This window comes from Eucyclogobius newberryi, unplaced genomic scaffold, assembly GCF_026437365.1.
Source record: "Eucyclogobius newberryi isolate DKJ021-1_F unplaced genomic scaffold, fEucNew1.0.hap1 SCAF_6, whole genome shotgun sequence".
Taxonomy (NCBI): Eukaryota; Metazoa; Chordata; class Actinopteri; order Gobiiformes; family Gobiidae; genus Eucyclogobius; species Eucyclogobius newberryi.
Window position 1 is genome coordinate 20,383,725 of NW_027316278.1, and position 22,351 is coordinate 20,406,075.

Consider the following 22,351-nt stretch of genomic DNA (forward strand, 5'->3'; position numbering starts at 1 on the left):
GTGCAGACGATGCAAAGATACAAGTGCACATTGACCAGGAAAACTGAGAACAGCACAAGAGCGGGAAAGGGAGGCAGACGTCGGCGATGATGCAACGCGCCGCGAGGGAACGAGAGGAACGAACAAAGCACCCTACTGCTCCTCCCTAGGACAACAAAGGCACCCCCAAAAGCATGATGGGAATTGTGTCGCTGTGTGTCGCCGCCAAAACAACATTCAATAAACATACGGACCATGCATGATCATATATTATTATTGTACATAAAGGATGTATACACCTTAATGAGTGACACACAACAAGCCAGTAATTAGAACTAGACAACAAAACAGGTTCTCAAAAAAAATACAAGTTACTTCTAATACATTTGGATTTTTACAAGCACAGAAATGGATAGTACAATTATCACTTGACAGATTGAGTTTACCTTGTACAAATGATCAATGGTAGTAGTAGTAGTACAAAGTAGTACAAGTAACACTTTTTACTTTCTACTCGCTACATTTTTGAAATTGATTGAAAAGTAAAGCACTTTAATTTGGGTTTGAGTCCACCTGCAAAGGCTCAGGATGATATTTCATTTATCTAGCAAATTCATGGTGAAGTTTTGGAGTGAAAGATAAAAAAATAAAAATAATAATCTGCACAATTCTTCACTACATTTTACACTTTAACCGCTCTTTAAATCGGTGTGAAATACTTTTACATTTTAAAGAATGTTTGAGTCATTTGATTGCTCCTGTACTTTTATTTAAGTAGGAAAATGGAGCACTTCTTCCACCACTTTAAATGTTATTGCACTCGTGGTTCAACTCCTTTGTCACTCTCGATGGTTGTAAGCTTGAGATGTGGCAGTAATTCTGTTACAACTTTTTGTGAAAAGCTGCGTTTATCATGACAATAAAATCATTTAGGCCAACACTTTTAAAGTGCATATGACAGGGTAGACTCCACAATTCACGAAACTGCAGTAAACATATATTTTGCTCAAGTATTTTGGCGCATTTGAATTTGAATAATTGTACTTCATGTTTGGACATGAGCAGTAGATGTGACATAATAACTCCACAACTGTTGCCTCCCAACCATACTGTAAACATTTACAGTTACACTATAGAGAATACATGACAATTAAGAATACTTAACAAAACATTTGTTTGGTGAAATAAATGTTTAACAGTCAGAAAAGTATGTTACCTGAACGTAAATTGTTCCTTTGTAGAACTTGGAGCAACTTCCTGTATTTTTCAACATTTTATTGTTAAATTTTTCTTCACAAACTGCCTTTTGATTAATTATAATAAATATTGACTATAAGAAATTATCAATGTGCAGAAGTTCAGAGCAGGAGTTAGATCATGAACATTATCACTAACATAAAAGGGTTGGTATCACAATTTATGAATTTTCCATTTATAGTCAAATACAATGTAATAAAGTAAATATAGACAAACTGCCTTCTGTTGCCAAAGTATGAGATATAAGTATGAGATAATCACATGCTTAAACAGCTTATACACAAAACTAGAAACTGATGATAAACTAAGGCAAAGCTTTTCAGTGCAATACTACATAATGTGTTTATTAACCTTTATTTAACCAGGTAAAAACCCACTGAGATCAAAACTTCTTTTTCAAGGGTGAAATATATATCACAAGATGTGCTTGTTAACAAAATTAATTAAATGGTGCAATGTAATGGCAAAGACCAACAGCCTTGGAATGCTGTTACTTTCCAAGAATACAGTTACACACTGCAAAACCCGGGGAAATAGGATTGAAGAGACAGCCCAGTTGAGACACATGCTGAGAGGGCAAAATGTGTGAGGAGTGGTGACTTTAATATACCTGCTGAATTCTAAGATAAAATATGCTAAATTATGATATTGACTAAACTTTTTCGTCTCGCTTTCTCACTCCTACCATTTCCTCTCCTTTTCTATACACTCTCTTCCTAAGGCAGGGCTGCTACGCTGGTGCTGCAGTTGAACTCTAGGTAACACTGTCTCCAGGAAATAAAAAAAACAAAAAAAAAACAAAGTGATCAATGTTGAGAAGGCACGGGGCGCTCATGGACAGGCCAATCAATGGTGGAAAGAACCTTGCCCAGGGCCTTATGCAAATGGAGGCACGTCCCGTAACCTCGGGAGCGAACATGCGCACTGGATCAATGCAGACGGGGGTAGAACCTTACAGCAAGATCAGCCCAAGCCAGTAAATATGTAATGATGAATCCCTAAAGAGTTTACTCAAACTAACATGAACTAGCTCAGGATTCTCAGATCACTGAGTGGCAGAAGGGGTCGCAAAAAAGCGGGAAATTAAAAACACTGTTACTACAAGAAATATGAATTGTGATTTTTTTTAGCAGGGAAAAATAAGGTCTTATCTGATAATAAATGTAAAAATAGACAAAAAAGGTGCCTAAACAATGTTGGATTTTTATAATGATAGCTTCCATTTAAAGCAAATGTTTGTACACCACATCAATGTAAGAGTTTGTATGTTTATGGCAGTTATTTACTATGACTTTTTTACTTTTTTAAAATAACATTTGTCTAAACAACAATCAATGCATCCTACAAGAACACATTTCCTGGCCTAAATTGTTGTTCCCAACACTACACACAGTATGACAGGTTCCAAAAGCAGTCCTCTGTGGAGTGATAGTCCTTTGGCGGGTAAAACACTTAATACACAATGAATAAAACAACAAAATGAATTCATTTAGCCTACAGTAGATTTTCAGATAAATACATTACTTTTATAGGAAGAAAGCCTAGCAAAGACAAGAGGTGAGTATTTTCAACCTCTCCACTCCTCTTCACTGGCAAAAATGTAATCTAGAGACCAAAGATGCTCCTGAAACATAGAGAAACACCAACAAAGGTGCGAATAATGGCGACGTATTGAAGGGAATACTTCACAAAGCCTATTGTGCGAGTATCCTTTTCAGGCAGCAAACCCGCTGTAATTTGGTCTGCGTCATCTGCCTCTAGTCACAATGCAGCAGTACAGCTTTGAAATGGATGGCAAATGAAGGCCATTTGTACATAATCACAGCAGATAGAAGAATTCAGAAGCCCTACGATGTGTTGTTGAGGTGGAAAGAAAGACCTTGGTCTATCTGTTGCAGCCAGTGCACCTATGGTTTGACAAAAAGAAGAGCTTTTTTTCTTGAAACAAGCAAATCAATTCAAATCAAATCAGCTTGCTAGCCGTGACATTTAAACAGTTCAATTTACATCCTTATGTTAAGAGGAGAGCCACGCTCTAAGATGCCTATTCATTCTCAAAGAAATTAGACGTCTATATTTCAGCTGCTTAATAGAGCAAATATGCTGTAGCTCGGCTGAGGAAGAAACCATGTCTTTTCACGGTGCACAAAAGGCAAGCCATTGTCTGTTATTATCAATGAAACACGAAAACAAAGAGGAAGATAATATACATTGTATAGATATCTTAGGAAAAGGACAGTCCATGATAGATGCATTACAGCAAACACGTAACCAGCCCAAGTGCACACATGTAGAAACACACTGGTGCTGGTGTATGTCCTGAGGGCTGCTGTCCTGCTGTGCAAGCTGGCAGCCACTTTTGTCATGGTGGTCCTTTTGTTTCACATCAAACAAAACGCCACAGCTTTGCATACGGCTCCACTAATTTCTGCTAGTGTGCCCCAGCCATTTATCATTGCCTCTCAGCCCTGCTCATCTCCTTACTAAAAATGCTTATGATAGTTTCTAATGCAGGCTTGATAATACAGGAAAGGTTCACAGGAAAATGAGTTACTAACTGAATTATGTCTCTTTGAGAAGCTGGAGTTTCAATAAATAAAGAAAAATAAAGAAAATTGTGATGTCAAAATTGAGGACTGAACCGAGTCATTTAGCTGTTATAAATTATGTCAAATTCACGTCTCGTCATTACATACATACATAAGTACAAAGTCATACATACTGTGAAAAATGTGTATCCATGTAATAAATCACATTAGACTTAAAAGTCTCAACATTGATCAGAATCTAAACCAAAAATAATCAACCAATGGCATTTCCCCATTGGAAATTTAACTGAATAATGTTTTTTATTTATTTTTTTATTTTATTTTTTAAATATCTAAATTCATTTTGTTCTTGGGGACAAATAATATCACTATTAAATATTCTCAATAAAAATACATTTTTACCAACACGAACACTGCTCTGCTTGTGCATGAGCCCACGAGCTACAGAAAACCTTGAGACGAAGTTGCTCCTCGTCCCATCCAGAAGCCAAAAACAAACTAACTTGTTTGTGATTGAAGGAACAACAACAAATAGAGAGCTGAATTTAGATTTTGAAAACCCAAAATATTTAGTCAATAAACTAGATCTATTCCTGATGCCCAGAAGCAATACAATTGGTCAAGTTAGAAAAAATGGAATACAAGATAAAAATTAATTTAGATATGAATTTGTGCAATTTGAAGTCTAATCTTTAACTTACAATCAGTGTTGCATTTATGTCTGGGGCACTTGAAATGTGATTAAAACAGCACCTGCTACTGTTCAGCTATTAAACTGAAACAATAAACTCAAACATGAGGGGTATATTCTGTCAAAAAAGTCACAAAAAAGTAAGAAATACAACAAGTGATGAGTCCTGCATAGAAGTAAACATAATATGTTTGGAATTGTGTACAATCATAATCTTACAAGGGTTATGTATTAGAAAGTTGAACACAACTTGTTTAGAAGGGTTATAACAGTGTTTGTAAAACTTTTAATTACATCCAGGTAGAGCAAATCTACAGTGTAGAACTGGAGTGTCTGAGAGAAGAACTTCTCCAACTTACGAGTGATTCAGCACCGGGTGTTTGATCCCCCTCACAGCACTATCGTCCTCCAGTCCACAAGGACAGACATCCTCCATATCTTTCTTTACCTCAAGCATACCTTCCCCATCTGACACAGAAAGAACATCTAAACTACTAGAGAAATCAATGTTCAGTATAGCCACAAACAGATGGTGTTGTGCGACATTTTTAAACTGCACAACTGTAAATACTGTTTGCTTAGCTAAAGCATGTTTTTGAGGGGCTGTAATGGTGGCTGCGGGGCTGTCTAGTTGGCACCCACACATTAGTGTACTGGGAGACAGATGCATTCTTACATAAGGTTTATATAACGCAGAGCTGTCCTAACCAATAAAGGTGGTCCTTTTTCACTCAGGAGTTATAGCTTTAACTTTTTCTATAGCAAGTACACCCTGATGGATGGATGAGAAGATTGACCATTTTAATTCATCGAAGAGAAACTAACTCATTTTCTTTTTTGGGATTAGAAATGTCCGACTTACCGATACAGATAAACCAAAGACTACTATTCAAGATAAACACCATATACACAAAAAGGGCATTTTCAAAACTACAGAGCAACAAGAGATGGACAATGGCAAACTGACCTACCATGAAACATGGACGTCAGAGGCAATGAAGCAGCAAGAGTGAAAAGACTGTAAAATATGAACTGAGCTGGACAGATCCTACAATAAATGGAAAAGATACCAGGGAAAAGGGTAAAAAGTGTAGCGGAGCAGTGGAAGAGAGAGAAGCCTGCAGCTAGGCTCTCTTTCTCTCTCACACTCTCATTCAAAGGCAGTTAGCTCCTCTTTGATGTATCTATAATTAGTCAGTACACACTGTGAAGTGTTTTAAAAGAAATCAAATTGCAATGAAACACTTGAGTGCTCCAAACCGGGGCTAACATGCTCTGGAGCAAGGGGAGCAAGCAGGAAAAATTAATGGCTGGCCTTTTTGATGTGCTTGATCAGAAATGTATTTATTAACTGCAAAGGGGAGTAGTAATTAACCCACAGACAGCTTGTTTTCTCTGGGTCTTCTCATGTGTCAAATGGTTCATCCCGCAAGGCTCCACTCTCTTGCTCATGCACACACGCTCCCGTGCACTCCCTCCGGACTACTTTCTCCACTATTAAGAAGATAGTGAGCACATGTTTCTGCTTGTGCCATGGACTCTAATAAGTGTACTCTATGCTCAGTGTCTCAGGGAGACATCGGGCAGCTACCTACTGAGCTACACAATCAGACACAATCAGATAAATCAATCACAGAAAGAGCAAATCAAAAATATTCGGTCTATTGGCATATTATCACAGCAAAATAAACTCCTCGAAATTACATTTTGTTTTACAGTTTTATGCTGGATGCCCTTCCAGAGACACTCCTTTTACTGTGCTTGGTCTCACTGACCTGTGAACTTCAGTGACTGGATTACACTACATACAAATATACCGGCATCTACTTAGATAAATATGAACAGTATACAATCAAATCAACATTAGCGGCGGTACTGATGCCGTCTACCTCATGGCAAGGCAGAAAAAAAATCGGACTATAAGAAACAAAAACAGTGAAAAAGATACAAATAGAAGGAGTAGATAGTCTTCGTCACACAGCGAGAAAGCCCTGGAGATTGTGGAGCTGTCACGGACAAAACACTGCATGAATATTTAGCAGGCAAATTAAAATTACAAAATAGTAAACAAAAAAAGAGTAGGTGGAAGAAAGGAAATAAAATATTCCTGAAAACACCACTGGGACAAGTAGCCACCTTAAGCTTCCCTCTAGTTGTTAATGCACTGCACCTCCTTGATAGAAATAGAAACAAATACATCCTACGTTATGACTGTAAATGACTGTATTGGGACCAGGTAAGAGAGCAGAGGCAAGACATCACTGCTAAATATAGACAAGGACAAGAGCATCATAAACTATGCTGGAAAAGGTAAACATATAGCTTATGTAGATTACTTAAATATTTAAGCATTATTAATACAAACTAGCAAATGTAAATCACAACATTGCATCAAATTCATGCTGTGTTTAGCACTTTTCACCTCCTTTCATAATGCATGTGGAAGGAGGAAAGTGCCCCGGGACTTAAGCTTTTTTGTTTAGAGAATCCATTTTCAGAAACAAGCAAAAATGAAACTTTATCAATACTTAATAGACACTTCACTTGGCTGCCTGTCTCATGGAGCTGCCTTTATGTTAAATGTACAGTAAATGAATGTAAAATCTAAACATGGCCAAATGACTTAATGAACAAATGTTCCGTTTTAACTTGTTTCCTGTCATATGGGAGATAAAAAGGACAAACGGAAAAGCTAATCACTCACCAGCTCAACGAATGAAAGGCCTCCATAGCTGTGGGCAATGATGAAGACATTCTTGGCTGCAGCTCTGGACACAAAGTGGTCCCACACATAGAGCACATGGTCCTCAGAAGAGCCATTATCCTGCAAGACAAGGAATCTGATTTAGACTCAAACTTAAACAGAACAAGGGAATCAAACATGATATTTTTTTATTTACAGAAAACATATGAACAACAATTTGAACAGGGTGATTTATTGGTTTACCCCATTATAGCCCAATGTAGGAGAAATATCTACAAGCCCTACAAGCGACAATGTCCAAACAAGGCTGAAATGTGATAAGAGAGGTCAAGCTAAGGCTACAGGTGTAAACTCCCACCTGGGGGTCGTCACACATAAAAAACAAACTTAAACGAAAGAATGGAAATAGCTGTGGCCAGAGGTGATTTCCATAAACAGCCTTGGCCAGGGTAATCAATAAGCCTTGCATATTGCAAATGCTCCAAATGTAAAACTCAATAGGCAAAGTGACGTAACGTTTAAATCTTAATTTGTACCCTGTTGCTGAATCGATGGCCCATCTATACGCCAGAGGAGGCATAATGGGAACACACAAGTGGAAGGTCAAAGGAAAAAGCAACAGCATCGAGACACACAAACAGTCACATCTGCATAATGTCCTCAATCTCCAACTCGGCCCAGCCACACACCAGCATGGCCAGGAGACATGTTTAATTAAGCACACAGGTAAGCACTTAGCCAGGGCTCGGAGAACAATAGCAAAAGTGCAGGCAAGAAAAGGGCATCCGTTAATGAACTTGTGACATTGATTCTAGACTTTGATTTCCTTTCAAGCTGTCTGGTTTACAATAGAAATCAACAGCACATTCCCACAAGAGGTTACACTGTACACAGGACCTCACTGTTGACTGCACCTGTGTTATTACAACAAAGAAGAAGCCTATTAGAAGCAAACAACCAGTATTTATACTTACAAACAATACAGTATACATGTAGTGAAGTGTAAACGTCTGTCTAGCCGGCGTACATTCACACAAAATCCATTGTATCACTTATGCTAAATAAAAATTCTATCTCTTTATGTCACAATCATGTGTATCTTTATACGCATGATAGATTTTGTGTATAAAGATATTGTAAGAGCGTATGCCTGAAGCAGAATGTTTCCGTCCATAATTTCAGCTTGTACATTATTCATACAGATTTCAGTCTTATGTTTTTAGTATGTGGAAAATGTGACCTCAATTTCATTAACAAGCTAATTGTTATGTGTGACTGCAAATAAATAATAACGCAATAACAGGACAAAGGGGGAATCCTATGAGACACACGTGTTAGCTTTTTCATTCGAGTCGAAAGGTGCACAATCAAAGACAGCTAATTTGATAAATCTTTAGTGACGAAATAATTCAAGGAAAACCACATCACACGCTCGTTTAACCCTTTAAAAAAAATATAAAATCTTGTCATTCCTGAATATTTGTGATCGGGTGCTCCTGTATGCAAGTGTGCACACAGTTGTTGCGTTTGATTATGTGCTGAAGTGTGTTTTTGTTGCCATGTTTGTCTAGAGGTAAATTAACCTGTCAGAGTGTTTGTGTTTACTGCGAGATTAGCATGAAAGGGTTGTAGTGTCAGCAACCACCACCTCCATGGAGTGTGATGCAAGAGACGGCAACTTGGCTCCGCCCTGCCCCTCGTGTGCACGGCCAATGTGCGTGTGCGTGCGTGTGTGCAGAGTGTGTGCAGTATGTGTGTGCAGTGTATGTGTGCAGTGTGTGTGTGTGTGTGTGTGTGTGTGTGTGTGCAGTGTATGTGTGCAGTGTGTGTGTGTGTGTGTGTGTGTGTGCAGCGTGTGTGTGTGCAGTGTATGTGTGCAGTGTGTGTGTGTGTGTGTGTGTGTGTGCAGTGTATGTGTGCAGTGTGTGTGCAGTGTATGTGTGCAGTGTGTGTGTGTGTGTGTGTGTGTGTGTGTGTGCAGCGTGTGTGTGTGCAGTGTATGTGTGCAGTGTGTGTGTGTGTGTGCAGCGTGTGTGTGTGCAGTGTATGTGTGCAGTGTGTGTGTGTGTGTGTGTGTGCGCAGCGTGGCTGAACTCAAACTGTCTGTCTGAAAGGCTGTGACATCAAAGTGCTTTGAAGTCTCCCTCGTCTAACCTCTATGTCAACAGAGCATACTGCATTAGACCACAGCCCTCATCATCCCACATAAGGGAGACATACACACAATCATTAACTGGACCAAATACAACGACCATAGCTTTTATCTCCCTTAAAATGAGGCAAAAAACTTCCTGGTATGGTGCGGACATTCTCCACTGTACTTACTATTGACATTGTAGATAAATAGATAGATAGATAGATACACAGTTACACACTATTGACTGGCCTGGGAACGCCTCGGATCCCACCGGACGAGTTGGATGAAGTGTCTGGGGAGAGGGAGGTCTGGGAGTCCTGGGAGTCCCTGCTCAGACTGCTGCCCTCGCGACCCAGCCACGGATAAGCAGAAGAAGATGGATGGATGGACATTTACAAACCCAAAAAGTAACCAGCTGCTTTCATACAGACAACAAGCAAGCAATGATTAAATAAACATTGACATCTCATAATCACACGGCTACTTCTATTCTTTCGGTGGTGTAACTAAAAAGTCTTAAAAACACCATTTCGACTCAAAATATTCCCAAACAGAGGGTGGACAGCCATGTGTAGAGATAAGGCCTCTGCCACCATGAGGAAGACAACACAGCAGACGGCAATTGAGATTTTTTTCGTCACCATTGAATTCTGGCAAAACTTTTGGGAACAGGTGGCAGAATGACTGACACACTTCCTGGTATGGCGGCGCAATAAATTACCTACACCCCATTTGCAAACAGTCGCAATTATTTCCCGGGGTTAATTAGCTGCGCTGGAGCTTCCTTCCCTGTGAGACTAGAATCTGTCACCACTCTTCGCACAGCATCTAACCTAGTTTACTTTTCTCTCCGAGTCGCTCAGCCAGCTTTGTCACAACAGCGTCCCAGCTCCACACCTGTTGCCAGCATCCTTCAGCCATGACTGTCACGGGACATTTGAGGATGTGCGCTGTTTGTGATTGCAGCCTTATTGTGGATAAAGCGATCCATAATGTCCCCTTGGTGCGATGTAAAAATTGGAATAGGACCCCTTCAGGACTGGACACGTTCTAGAAACAGACCGCTTATTAAAATCAAAAGATGAATTAAAAGGTGCGCATACCACAGTGAGGATTCCTACAGAGCAGCTCCGGCAAGTTCAGTTAATATGAAGTTTGAAGGTCACGTGGTAAGGCATAAACAAAAGAAGAAAAATGCAGTTTATAAAATGCCTATACATTTTAACGCATGGTTTAACTGCTGGGATTCTCTGATATCCATGCTAGTATTAATAGTTCAAAGTTGTAATCTTTTCTGGCCAAATGCAGAAGGTTTTGGACCAGCAAATAATTTATTCATCAAATGTAGGCCGGTGTGCAGCTGCCTCTTTGGAGACCGCATCTCTCTTAAATATGTTCAACCATTTACAGCATTTAGTGCTTTGCCTGTTTCATTTGTAGAGATCTCAGTGCTTTGTTTTTCTGTCTTTTGTCCTGGTAAAGATGTCATGTTTGCTTTGACTGATAAGAAACTATGCATTTGTGTATAGTATCACAGCTGGCCAAGTGAAGTAAATGCATCGACAATGAACTGTAGTTGCAGGTACAATAACATAGCAGCCAGAACAGGAACTGCAGTAGTGTCTCTCAGTCATAAGATTTTGATGTTGCAGTAATAGTAATATTAAATGTTTTAAAGGTGCCTTCTGGGCACTCAAGCACACTGTACAACAGTTAACAACAGTTAACACACAGTTAAGTGGGAGTAGAATCTCTCCTTCTCTGTGGTTTCCCTCGAAGTTTGTATTTTTCTCCAGTTTTTTTCCCCGTCGAGACGAAGGGTCAGTTATCCAATAATTGGAACTAACAACGTTCACAGGAAATAAGCAATTATTGCTTATTTCCTGTGAACGTTGGTTAATCTGCTACTCTATTCGTCTGTTTTATTCCCTAACATTCAGTTGGTAAAATCAACAATTTTGAGTAGCCCTGCGAGGCAACAGCTGTAGTGATTTTGGGCTTCACAAAATTAAATAGAACAGAAAAAACACTTAAAAAAAAAAGAAGTGTTTTTAAGAAACAGTCAAAGGTCAGTTTATTAAAGCAACAGTGATTAAATAGTAGTTAGTTAATTTAAACAATGGGTTCTGAGCCAGTTTGAATGCTGGGAGTGTACAGTACTTTAACTTAGAGTATATTGTACTCTTTACTTGTCAAAATTAACACGGCCTTAACAGACATTACAATTCTAGTCTCTTCCAATAGCTCTTATGTTTATTAATTTTAATAAGAAGCAGTAAAGACGGTGATGAAGGAGACTGTGTTGTAGCCAGAATAACAGCCTCAAGGCCAACGCAAACCTAAGGTCCGACCACTGCAGGAAACAATGAATCTAACAGCATCAACACAATCTGACAAACAAGCCCTTTAGACCTTCCAGCTCCTCCCTTCAGCTCCTCCTCCTCAGTCCTCTAAAACACAAACAGACTTTAGGAATTGCCCAAGAAGCTGAAATGGAAAATGGGAAGAAGTGGCTTTGGACCGGAAGTGAAGGAGAACTTTATTGACAGAGAAAAAGCTATTGATGCTGACAAACACATGGTCTTAAAAGAACTGCAACTGTTAGACTTCTTAGTTCTAGCAGCCAATCGTATGTACCGTACTGGCTGTTGGAATACTCTTTTAATGGCATTCTTAAAGGTGCACTTTGTCACTTTTCTGGTGGAAAGTCTGTCACTTTCCGTCTCCATAAATATGTTATTTTTTTGCCTGGAATAGGAGGAGTGGAGAGGAGAAGAAAGTATGATTTTCATTGAATAGAAAAAATAGCAATTGAATAAATGCAATATTAGTAGGTTTAATGCAAGACTGCGGGACATTGTAGCCCCAGGGAGATGAGTAGGAAAAGTTGCACAGTGGACCTTTAAGTTGTCTCAACATCACTCCATTAAAATCATTTTTGTAGTGTGTTTACCCAACCCTCGACAAATTACCTGACCAGTCCTGTCAGTGAATCATTCCTTCTAATGTGCTTTGATTACTCTCGGCCCTCATTCAGTTAGCCTAATGATTAAATAATAAACATACACTTATTAATACAGCCAAATGATGATAATTGATATAAATTACTTTGTTGTGACATACAAAATTAAAGCTTGACTTCAGTAACATCAGTTTACAGTTTAATTTTAATCAATGTCTAAATCTGCTTTCTTCTTCCAGCTTTATCACACTCTTTTCAAGGCAGAGAGACAGAGACACCGCTGAAGTTACCTAGAAGCTGTCGGCACTGATGGCCCTGGATAGTAAGGGAGAAAGAAGGTATGGAGCAAATTAGCGACAGAGATGGGAAAATAATGACTATAGCGTTGTGGGTAATTAGCAGGTATAGAGCCTATGGAGAGTTGGGAATATAATGATGTGCGAAGGAGACAGAGAAAAGGGAGAATGAGGTGAAAATGTGTGCAAGACTAACAAGAGGGGGATAGCGGGTTCGTGTGAGGGAGTGGTAGAGACCTGCAGTGAGAAATGTGTAGGTGTGCTATTCAACTTTTCAATAGGCGAACATACAGCCAGGGAGGGAGAGGCAGCACGGAAACTAGCCATCCACACGTGCAGATTAGCTTGCACGGACTGTATACAATAAAAAAGCATGACCTTGATGGGGTCAGCCTGCTCTAACAATATTTGCCAAGGCATTGTTTCAAATCAATAACTCATTAACAAAGTACAAAGGAAGTTGCTGTGGGTTTGTGAGATTCTTTATTAGAAAAGAGCGGCTCCGGGCCAGAGAGGTCATCGCTGTGACATCTCGGCTAGACTCGCACTGCCGCCCGGATTGTCAGGTGAAATTACTGCAAGCCATTAATTGACATAAGGCAAAGGAGAGCGGGCAAGCAGACAAGGCACTGTTTGTTCCAGGATGACCCTGAGGTGCTGTTAGTGTGTGCGTGTGTGTGCGGAGGTGTGTGCGTATGTCTCTATTCGGGTCAGCCTGTATCTACAGCAGGTCTGTGGGCTGGATAAGACAGAGGCGGCTCAGTGTGCAGGAGGTGCAAGGGAGGGCAGGATGGATGTGTTTGATGGTTGACCTGACTAGAAGATTGGGAGCAGGGATCTAGAAGACTAGAGCGGCAATGGTTCTGCCTAGAGCCAACACAAAATCACATGGACACAAACAGATGTTCCTGCAATTAACACACAGTGCATACAGTGTGCTACAAAAAGGTAGTATATATAACCTTTATATATATATATATATAACCTTTATATATATATATAACCTTATAATAATAAATATATATATATATATAATAATAATAAATATATAAATAAAGGTTATATATATAACCTTTATTTATTTATATATATATATATATATATATATATATATAAATAAAGGTTATATATATAACCTCTCTCTCTCTCTCTCTATATATATATACCAGTATGCAAATGAAGAGGAACAATTTAATCCACAAAGGATAATAAAAGAACTAAAATATTCACAGAGAATAAGCAGTCAAAGGACTGCAAGTCAATTTGTTTTCAACACCATGCAGGTGAAGCTGCCCCAGCACTGGTCATTGACCTCTCCTTTGACCAAGTTCAAAGGTTAATCAAGTTCCTACCTGTCCTTGGATATGCTGAGCCTTACATCCTGGCACGACAACAGGTCACAGGCCAAATAAATCTTGTCTGTATAATTGCATGTGAGCTACAGATTGGGGCAAAAGGGGTGAAGGTGACAAAGAGCAGAAACCTTCTCCCTGAGGGAAACGCTGTTGCACCATGTTGAATGCAATTAGCTGTGTGTATGTCACAGAGTCCATGTCTTAATGTTCACTATAAGACTGTGGGAGTATGTGAGCGTGCATGTTTGTGGATCCTCAGGGCGGTTTGTACTACACTGGGAAAACAGGACATCACTGCTAAAAACAGACAAGGACAAGATTCGGAGGCTGCTGCCCCAGTGGACATCTGCAGCTGGGAATAACTGGTCCAGCAACCACTGGGCCAACATAATAGATGCAGCTTTACTTTAGAAACACAGTATGGTGCAATACATATTTATATATTCAACTTTATTGTACACAACCAGTGAGCAACATAAGAAATTGCTGAGATAATGCAATTACTCTAAAATAAACTATAAAAAGTACATTCATTATTAAACCTGCACAAAACAGAAAACAATTTGTGCCTAAACTTTAATATGTTGTAATTAAAGGAAGGAAAATCCCTGTATTTTCCCGTTTGCTCTTTTCCCCCTTCTTTCCAGGGCCTGCTGGCCTAATCCCAGCCAGCCAGCCTTGGGTGAACTCTTTGGAAGCTTCTTAAGCCCATGAATGTGGCTTTTGTTCCTGCCATTCCTCCGCTTGGCTGACAGAAAATAGCTAACTGGATTACTGCTAAAATTCAGAGTAAAGTGAACTCCCAAACTTCTATATGGCAAAGTGCTAAGAATGCACCCTCCCACACCCATTTTACCCCACGGTTATCCTCATCAGCATCCCTGCGTTCACTTTTATACCCCCCAACCCTTTCTCTGTTCGCTCAGCCCTGAACCAGCACCCCTCTAAACGTGGTGCACTGATGTGTGATCTGGAGGAGGAGGATTAGATAAGGTTGAGAGGTTGCGCACTATGAACCCAAGGCTAAAATGTACCAATCCTAAAAGCAGTTAAGAGCTTATTAATGTGTGCAAAGAAGCGTATAATCACCACATCTCTATTTAGCAGTTGTAGTAAGGATTGGCTGCCCAAAGTTTTTTTTTTCCCCCCATATAACTGTTTTTACCCAGTGAATTCAGAATGGAGAGCATTTTTCAATTATTCAATCTCTATTACGTGATGAATGCTTGAAGTATGGTAGAATGTGTGTCTCTGAATAGCAGCATGCAGGTGGTCTAGCATCTCAGCAGGAGTTAAGACTGTGAGGTGTATAGAAGAAAAAGCCTTGTTCATGTGTGCGCTTTTGCAAGAGCGCTTTGCGAGCCTGGCTGGGTGCTTTAAAAAAGATGAAAACAGGCTGGCTAAAGAGGTTTGATTTGATCCACCACCCAGCCGGCCGAACAAAGGTGAAGGAGAATGGCACACGGGCACCCACACCCACACCAAAACCTCAGCTCTTTTTTGTACCTGCTTCTTTTGTGACTCTCTGTGCCCTAGTCCATCACCATGTATACGCTTATGTGTGTGTGAGTGTGACAGATTACTGCACGCCGGACAGAGGCAGACCAGAGTAAAGTAAAGCCGTGAAGGAGGAGGCGAGGTCAAACACACACGCATCCTGCTGACTCCGGGGTCAAAGGTCAAAATTCAAGTGGCACCGACACAGAGCGGAGCCCCTCAACCATTAATCTTTATCCACAATCTGCAAACCCTGCATCTGAGGACAAGTGTATTCCTCGGGAAACCTCAAGGTCCAACCTCAAAGTCCACAAGCACAAACCTTAAAGAGTAATATTTATGCTGCTTTACAATTATAAATCATTGATAAAATGCTTTTACTTATTCCTCATACTTACTAAATAGGAAAGCACAAGTATTAGGTTTATTCTAGAGGTACTAAAACCTTTAAAAATTATATATGCACATCGACTAAAGACAAAAACTGCTTCTTATCCCACCTTGGAGCACATGAAAAATATAAGCTATACTGAATATTTTTTAAAGCCGTAATCATTAAAAATGAAAGTACTGTAAGATAGCACTTACTTACTTGTATTATAGTGTCCAGGGTAAGAGATTAATATTTATTCACAGATAATGATTCCTTATTATGGTTTGTGTGAAGGTTCTGTCAAGAGAGTGAGAAAAGCCCTCAGCTGACAGCTACAAAGTGAATGCCCCACAAACTCTTATCAATGATTCATCTTTTCACACACACGTGTGAGGGTTATTCAAATAACAATGATAATGGGCCTTTTAATAAATGTAGTGTCTTTGATAGATTTTGTTAGATAGATTTTAGAACAAAAAGTGACAACTTTACTTTTTAAGAACATATTATGCTGTCTGTCTGGTAATTTTCTATTATTTATCACATACACAGATCATTATTTGATTACAACTTCATAAAAGAAAGGGGTGGATCTATTTTTATTTTTCAACTATGCCACATTTTGGGGCATTTGTGTATGACAGAGAGTCTTATTACTCATCCACCACCTCATAAAAGCTCCAAAAACTTGATTTTGCATAACTAACAAAAACGGAATGTGAAGAATAGAGTTCATTGTCTGGGGAGATTAATAAGTTTGAGACCATGTGCATGCATATACATGTGTGTGATTGGAGTCTGTGCGCCCACCCTAGCGTGATAAGAATGTTGCTGTGTGTTTGCCGAGTGTGCGTTCAGGAGATAATAATCCCAGCGGTCAACATGAGTGAAGGGCCAAAGCTGCACTGACCGGCCCACCATATGAGAGCGAGAAGGAGAGGGAGGAAACGAGGGAGAGAGCCATGTGGTTAACACTTGCTCACTGAGAGGCGACTGGAGCTCAGCCAACCTCTTCACACACAGGCTGACCACACAAGAGCCTCTCTTCTCCCTCAGCATCCCATCCTCCAGTTCTCATTACCTAACATTTCCCTTTCCTGCCTCCTCTCTTACCTCACATCCTACTTCTTTCATCACATTCTTGCCTCTTTTATCAAACTTGTCCAAAATCATACCTCCCATTTTCTCACCTATGCCTTGGCGTCTTTTCCTCCTACACCCTTTAACTGTCAGTCTGTTCTCCTCCCCCATCATGTCTGCTTTAGATGAACATCCATCCCTCTGCCTCTACGTCCCAGTCAGCCACATCCTTCCTCGTCTCCTTTTTGCGTGTAGCGCCATCGTCTTGTGTTGACTTACTCGTACAGGGATGCGCTCCGTCTCAGCTTCCTTCTGTGGGTTGCGGTACTTCTCGTAAAATTCTTTCTTCTTGTTGGCCTCTTTGTCATCTTTGCGTTCCTTCTTTTCAGCTGGCTCATCCAATAGTTCATCCGGGGAGCCAAGAGGAGAAGATCTATCTGGCTTCTCAATCTCAAGGAAGTTTTCATTTGGGTTCAGCACCATCACACCATAGCCTTCCTGCAAAACAATAGGGATTTTTTTTTTTGAAAAAGACATTTTTGCACATTTTTTCACTACACAAAAGTACCAGTCATTGTTCTTTTTACACACACATTTGAATGAAATATATCTGGTAATACAAATCCCATTATAGATAAGAGATATGGAGAGCAGAGTAGTTCAAGAATTTAGTGTGGACTTAGAATTCACTCTTGGTAGTATCATGGAGTGAGCAGCATTTAGTCCAAAGGCCACATGTCACTTAATATAGAAGCCAATCGATTCCTTCATCACCCTGTGGAAAGGCAACTATACATCTGAGTAGACGTAATTGTAAGTCCAAAACCAACCAAACTTTATTCCATTTTAACATCGGAACATTCTCAGATTTTTATTAACAATGAAAGGTTAACATAATAAATAAGACAGAGGAAATGTGTTGTATAAAAGGAAGTTTTCATCAAGACTATGTAGACTTTTAATTAACTGTGCTTATTGTCCCAAGCACTCGGAAACTAAAGCAGGAAATGGAAGGATTCTTGTTGCACTACTGCTCCTCGCATAAACTCTATTGTGACTACACACTAACACACAAAGCTTTGGACTTATAGTCGGACAACACAGTATATTAATTGTTGTCACATAATGCGCTGTCCGTATTGAAATAAACTAAATGCCTCAGGATAAAATTATGACTTCCAAATGTACACTGTTTGTTCTGTTTAAGGATTGAAAAAAAACAACAACAACTTAATAATACACATATTTCAAATTTCAAACAGATCACGTTCGATTTTGACAACATTTTTAATTTTAACATTTTAACCCATGCCGGCTCATGTTGTATTTTTCCTTTCATTTGCCTAAAATATCTGAATAGTAAAAATATTCATATATATAATTGCAACTCAAAAGAAAAAATATTGCGTGTTTTGATCATCTCAGACTAAATATTCCCACAAAAGCAGATACGGTATAATGAGAAATACGGGGAGTGGAATAAACACCTTAAGGAGAGTAATAGATGAATCTGAGTTGTAGCCTCGCTCAGCATCATCTCTTTCTTAATAAGTGTTAACACAATGTGCGTGCCTGGAGTCCTTCCTGCGCCCATCACCATCAAACCTTTCACACAACCCTTTCCTTAGCACCTGCCGTGGGTTGAGAACAGCAACATGACACTTTCTCACTTATTTAGATTATCAAATCAGCCTGATTCTCACTTGCTTTCAAATTCAGACACGACTACGCGTCCCACTCTGCGCGCATATACAACTTAAATTGGACAAAAATAACATGAGCATTAATTATAAGTGAAAACAGCATACGCAAGTGAATCAATGCTGACAACTGATAACTAGCGCCTAACCCGGTAATAAATTCTAAAAGCCAACTGCAGATATAGAGAATAGTTTTTATTCCTTTTTTTTCAGTTAAATACATATTTTTATGGCAAAATACTTAATCGTTTTAAAATATGTCATACAATTTGGCAGAGAATATATAATCTATACAGACTACACACCAGCTTTGTGCCACTGCCCACTGGTGGTAGCCTGACAAAATAACTGCCAGGTCCAGCTTTGCCCATAATAAAAAAAAACATCTCTATTTATTAAGTAAACTATATGTGAACGTAAAAAGCAAAGTATGTAAACCTATGACAAATAACAAAAAAGAAGTACATAAACTCACTTTTGTTGCATTTGAAACATCATCTGGTCCATTGTTTCTGGTTAACGTGGTCAAAATGAATAGTCCAGTGACACAAGTCAGTGTCTGATGAATGATGTGTGGCCTACAACTACACGTAGTCCTTAACGATATCACTCCAACCCAAAGTGCTCCGTCGTGCTTCCTCGCCTTAGAAACACTGATTCTAACCTCAACTGGTCCGGTTCCTAGCCTTAAGCTTGGGAAACCCTAACCCTTACTGGCCTATAGCCTTTTTTCAACGCCGATAACCCTAATGTAGCGACACCCTTTCAGCTGTCCAGTCACCCAGAAGGACATTTCTGTTCAGGCAAACAGTGCTCCTTGGTCATGAGGAGCAGGGCCTCAAAGTTCAACCCTGAGTCGGAAACCATCATTTAATTTAACACTGAGAGGTCTGTCAGGCCAACGCTGCTGCTACCAGTCCAGACGTTTCCTTCAATCAGTCCCCTCTCTGTCAAAGAAACACAAAACAGTAGGTCATGATCTGGTTCAATCAGTGTATAGTTTGTGGGGGTAATAGTGTCCGATATATCTCGCACTAGTAAAACTACATTGAAAGTTGAACTGTCCTGCTCAACCCAATTTACATTTTGGAATTTTGAGTTTCTCATAAAGAATGTTAAGTCTCTTGTCTAGAACCCTTGACTTGGGTCATGTGCTCTTTGTGTCTAAAACTAACTGTTACGTCTTGCCAACAGACATACCGACAGATGGACCCAAAAATGGAATACATTGACTAAATCTGATCATTGTGCTGTGATGCGCTGTCAAAGTCTGTCTCAATTTTATACAAATGCAGGTTACAACCCTAGGTCACTCTCCTTTATACAGCTAAATCTCTAGCACAGCCATTGCAAACTCTGGCCAGTATTGTCTTTGTCCTGTGCACACACTGTTTTAAATAAGACACACGCAGATCTGATTTGGTCCCTCTGCTGTATAGCTTGGGCTGAGCCTCTTCCCATGCCCTGTGGTGCCCCTGTGCCACCACCACACTGAGCTGCTGCCCCAGGGCCAGCGGTCAAGAGGGTCGCTCCATCCCCTAAAAAAGGGGGTACTGCGACCCTGTCACCTCGCTCCGGACGATCCGCAGCCTGCCTTTGTAAGCCTGTCGTGCACCAGATAACACAACAAAGACGGCTGATGCTACGGAAACCAGTGTTTCTGTCATGATAGAGATGAAGCTTTAGTCTGCCCCGACTCAATATGTGAAGTAATAAAACTAGAAATCAAATACATAAAACATTACATCAGTTAATTTTTGTTTTGTTTTAACGATGAAAAAACGATGATCAAATAAAAACCAAATAAAAATAAAGTCCATCAGTGCAAGAGTTTAGTTTGTTTGACAAAATAAAATCCCTCACAAATAAAACTAGATTCCAAATTGTAGCATCCTTTGTTCTCTAGCTTAAATTGTCATAACATTTGAATTATATATATCATTATGCCACTTTTTATTATATATCATTAAAATGTATGTCAGAATAAGTGTAACTAAGACATCCCTTTAAGAAAGCGTTTTTCTTTTTACCCAGTGGAGTTGTAATGAAATGAAATGTGTCTAATGTAAAGGAGGAGCAGGGAGCGAGGCGGCCGGAGTGAGAGGGTGTTTCATCTGTGCGCGTGCAGCCCAGCGTTAGCTTTGATGTGAGGGCTCTCATGTAGTACGCACAGCTTTGGGCACAGGGAAGAGGACAGCACTTGACAGGTACAAAGCATGGCTATGAACGGTCATGCAGTGACAAAAGGGGCATGCTACATTTGAGACGGTTATTTAAGTAATATGTTAAAAATCATTATCTTTGCTCAAACAAAGTATGCAAAACCACTGCACGATGCATATGTGCAGCCTGTAGGTAGCCATTAAAGCGGCTTCTCACTTTATTAGTTTAGGTTAGCGCCTGTTAGGATCTGGGTTAGCGACGCTTCCTCAACTCAACATCAATTTCTCTTTACTTCCTTGTTTCGCCCAATATGCAGCTCCCGATTCGCTCATCAGGCTTGAGTGACAGGGGTGGATAGGGTCACCCAGCATGCCATATCCAATAAGAGCGTGCGGAGGGGAGGGATGTCGGGCTGGCAATACAGTCAGGTTTGAGATGTGAATGACGGCACAAAGACTGGACTCAAAGACGCTATAAAAACAAAAATGGCTCCTGAATTTGAATGCACCCAACACTGGGGATCTATATTATAAAACATAAATACAAATTTTAACAAGTAAAGCCACTCTTTGTCAGGGCAACCTGGCAGTGGGTGACCTTGCCTGTCTCCCATCTCTACGTGAGCTTTTTCTGTATGCGGAGGCCCTTTATCCATCCTATCCCCTTCTTTTTTCTTTTCTTCTCTATGCTCTCTCTCTCCCCGAGGCAGACATCCCACACAGATCGCTCAGTTCTGTCAGATTAAGTCACAGTGCCCCCTTTCTCATTTTAACGCCGCACCATTCTGAGACCACCTCCCCACCAGCACCCCGAAATGCCGTGTTTCTCCCCGAGTAGAGAGGTGGGAGCCTGCTTACTGTACCACAGGGCAATGAAAAGATACGCGGGAGGATCTTTGGGGTAATATACAAACGGATGAGACAGCATTGTCATCAGCCTGTCAGCGTAAAATCAATCATCTCTTTGATAAGTCGGGATTCTCCAGGGACCTAAGAGTAGTTAGAGAACAGACTTTAAATTATATTCTGTGTATAGTGGAAGAGTCCATGCAAACATATAGTAAAAAACAAAACAACAACTGTAATATGCCAAAATTTTATTTTTATCTTCATTGAGGTAATTTTCTGATTTCAAATTATCCTTTTGGTCTTTCAAATGTAGCCAGAGCTCAGGCAAATCGAAATCCTGGTTGAATCAGGAGGGTTGCATCCGGGAGAGCATCTGTCATAAAACTAATGCCTAATCGAGAAGCAAATCTCTGCATAATAGGTAGCAGCTGAGAACGCAAAAGCAAAATGGAGAACAGAAAAAAAAACGAAAAAAAAAAAACTTATATACTGCCAGTTAAAATCCTGTAATTTAGAAGATGCAAATCTAAGAATAATAAAATATTTTGAGAATCAAGGTTGAAATGATTACACTGCAAGCATTGGATGATTTGCTGTGGTAGATCATCTTCTTTTCCTTTTTAATTTTCACACATTTTTTTTTACATGTCTTTATCTTAACATAGCTTTTTATCATATATTTTTTTAAACTATTCTTCTTCTTCTTCATTGTTTTATGTTGCAACTTACTGTCAATTTTGTTTACTGACAATAGCAATAA

At 39.7% G+C, this 22,351-nt stretch overlaps 1 protein-coding gene across 1 annotated transcript in view; it reads right to left on the reverse strand.

The window, feature by feature from the left end:
- arb2a (ARB2 cotranscriptional regulator A) overlaps positions 1-22,351 on the reverse strand; it is a 112,496-nt gene that overhangs the window by 47,761 nt on the left and 42,384 nt on the right. Inside the window, exons 7-8 of the mRNA XM_072432504.1 lie at positions 17,160-17,378; positions 7,181-7,300 (exon numbers count right to left, since the gene is read on the reverse strand). Coding sequence (XP_072288605.1) covers positions 7,181-7,300; positions 17,160-17,378 — 339 coding nt within the window. The remainder of the gene's footprint in view (positions 1-7,180; positions 7,301-17,159; positions 17,379-22,351) is intronic.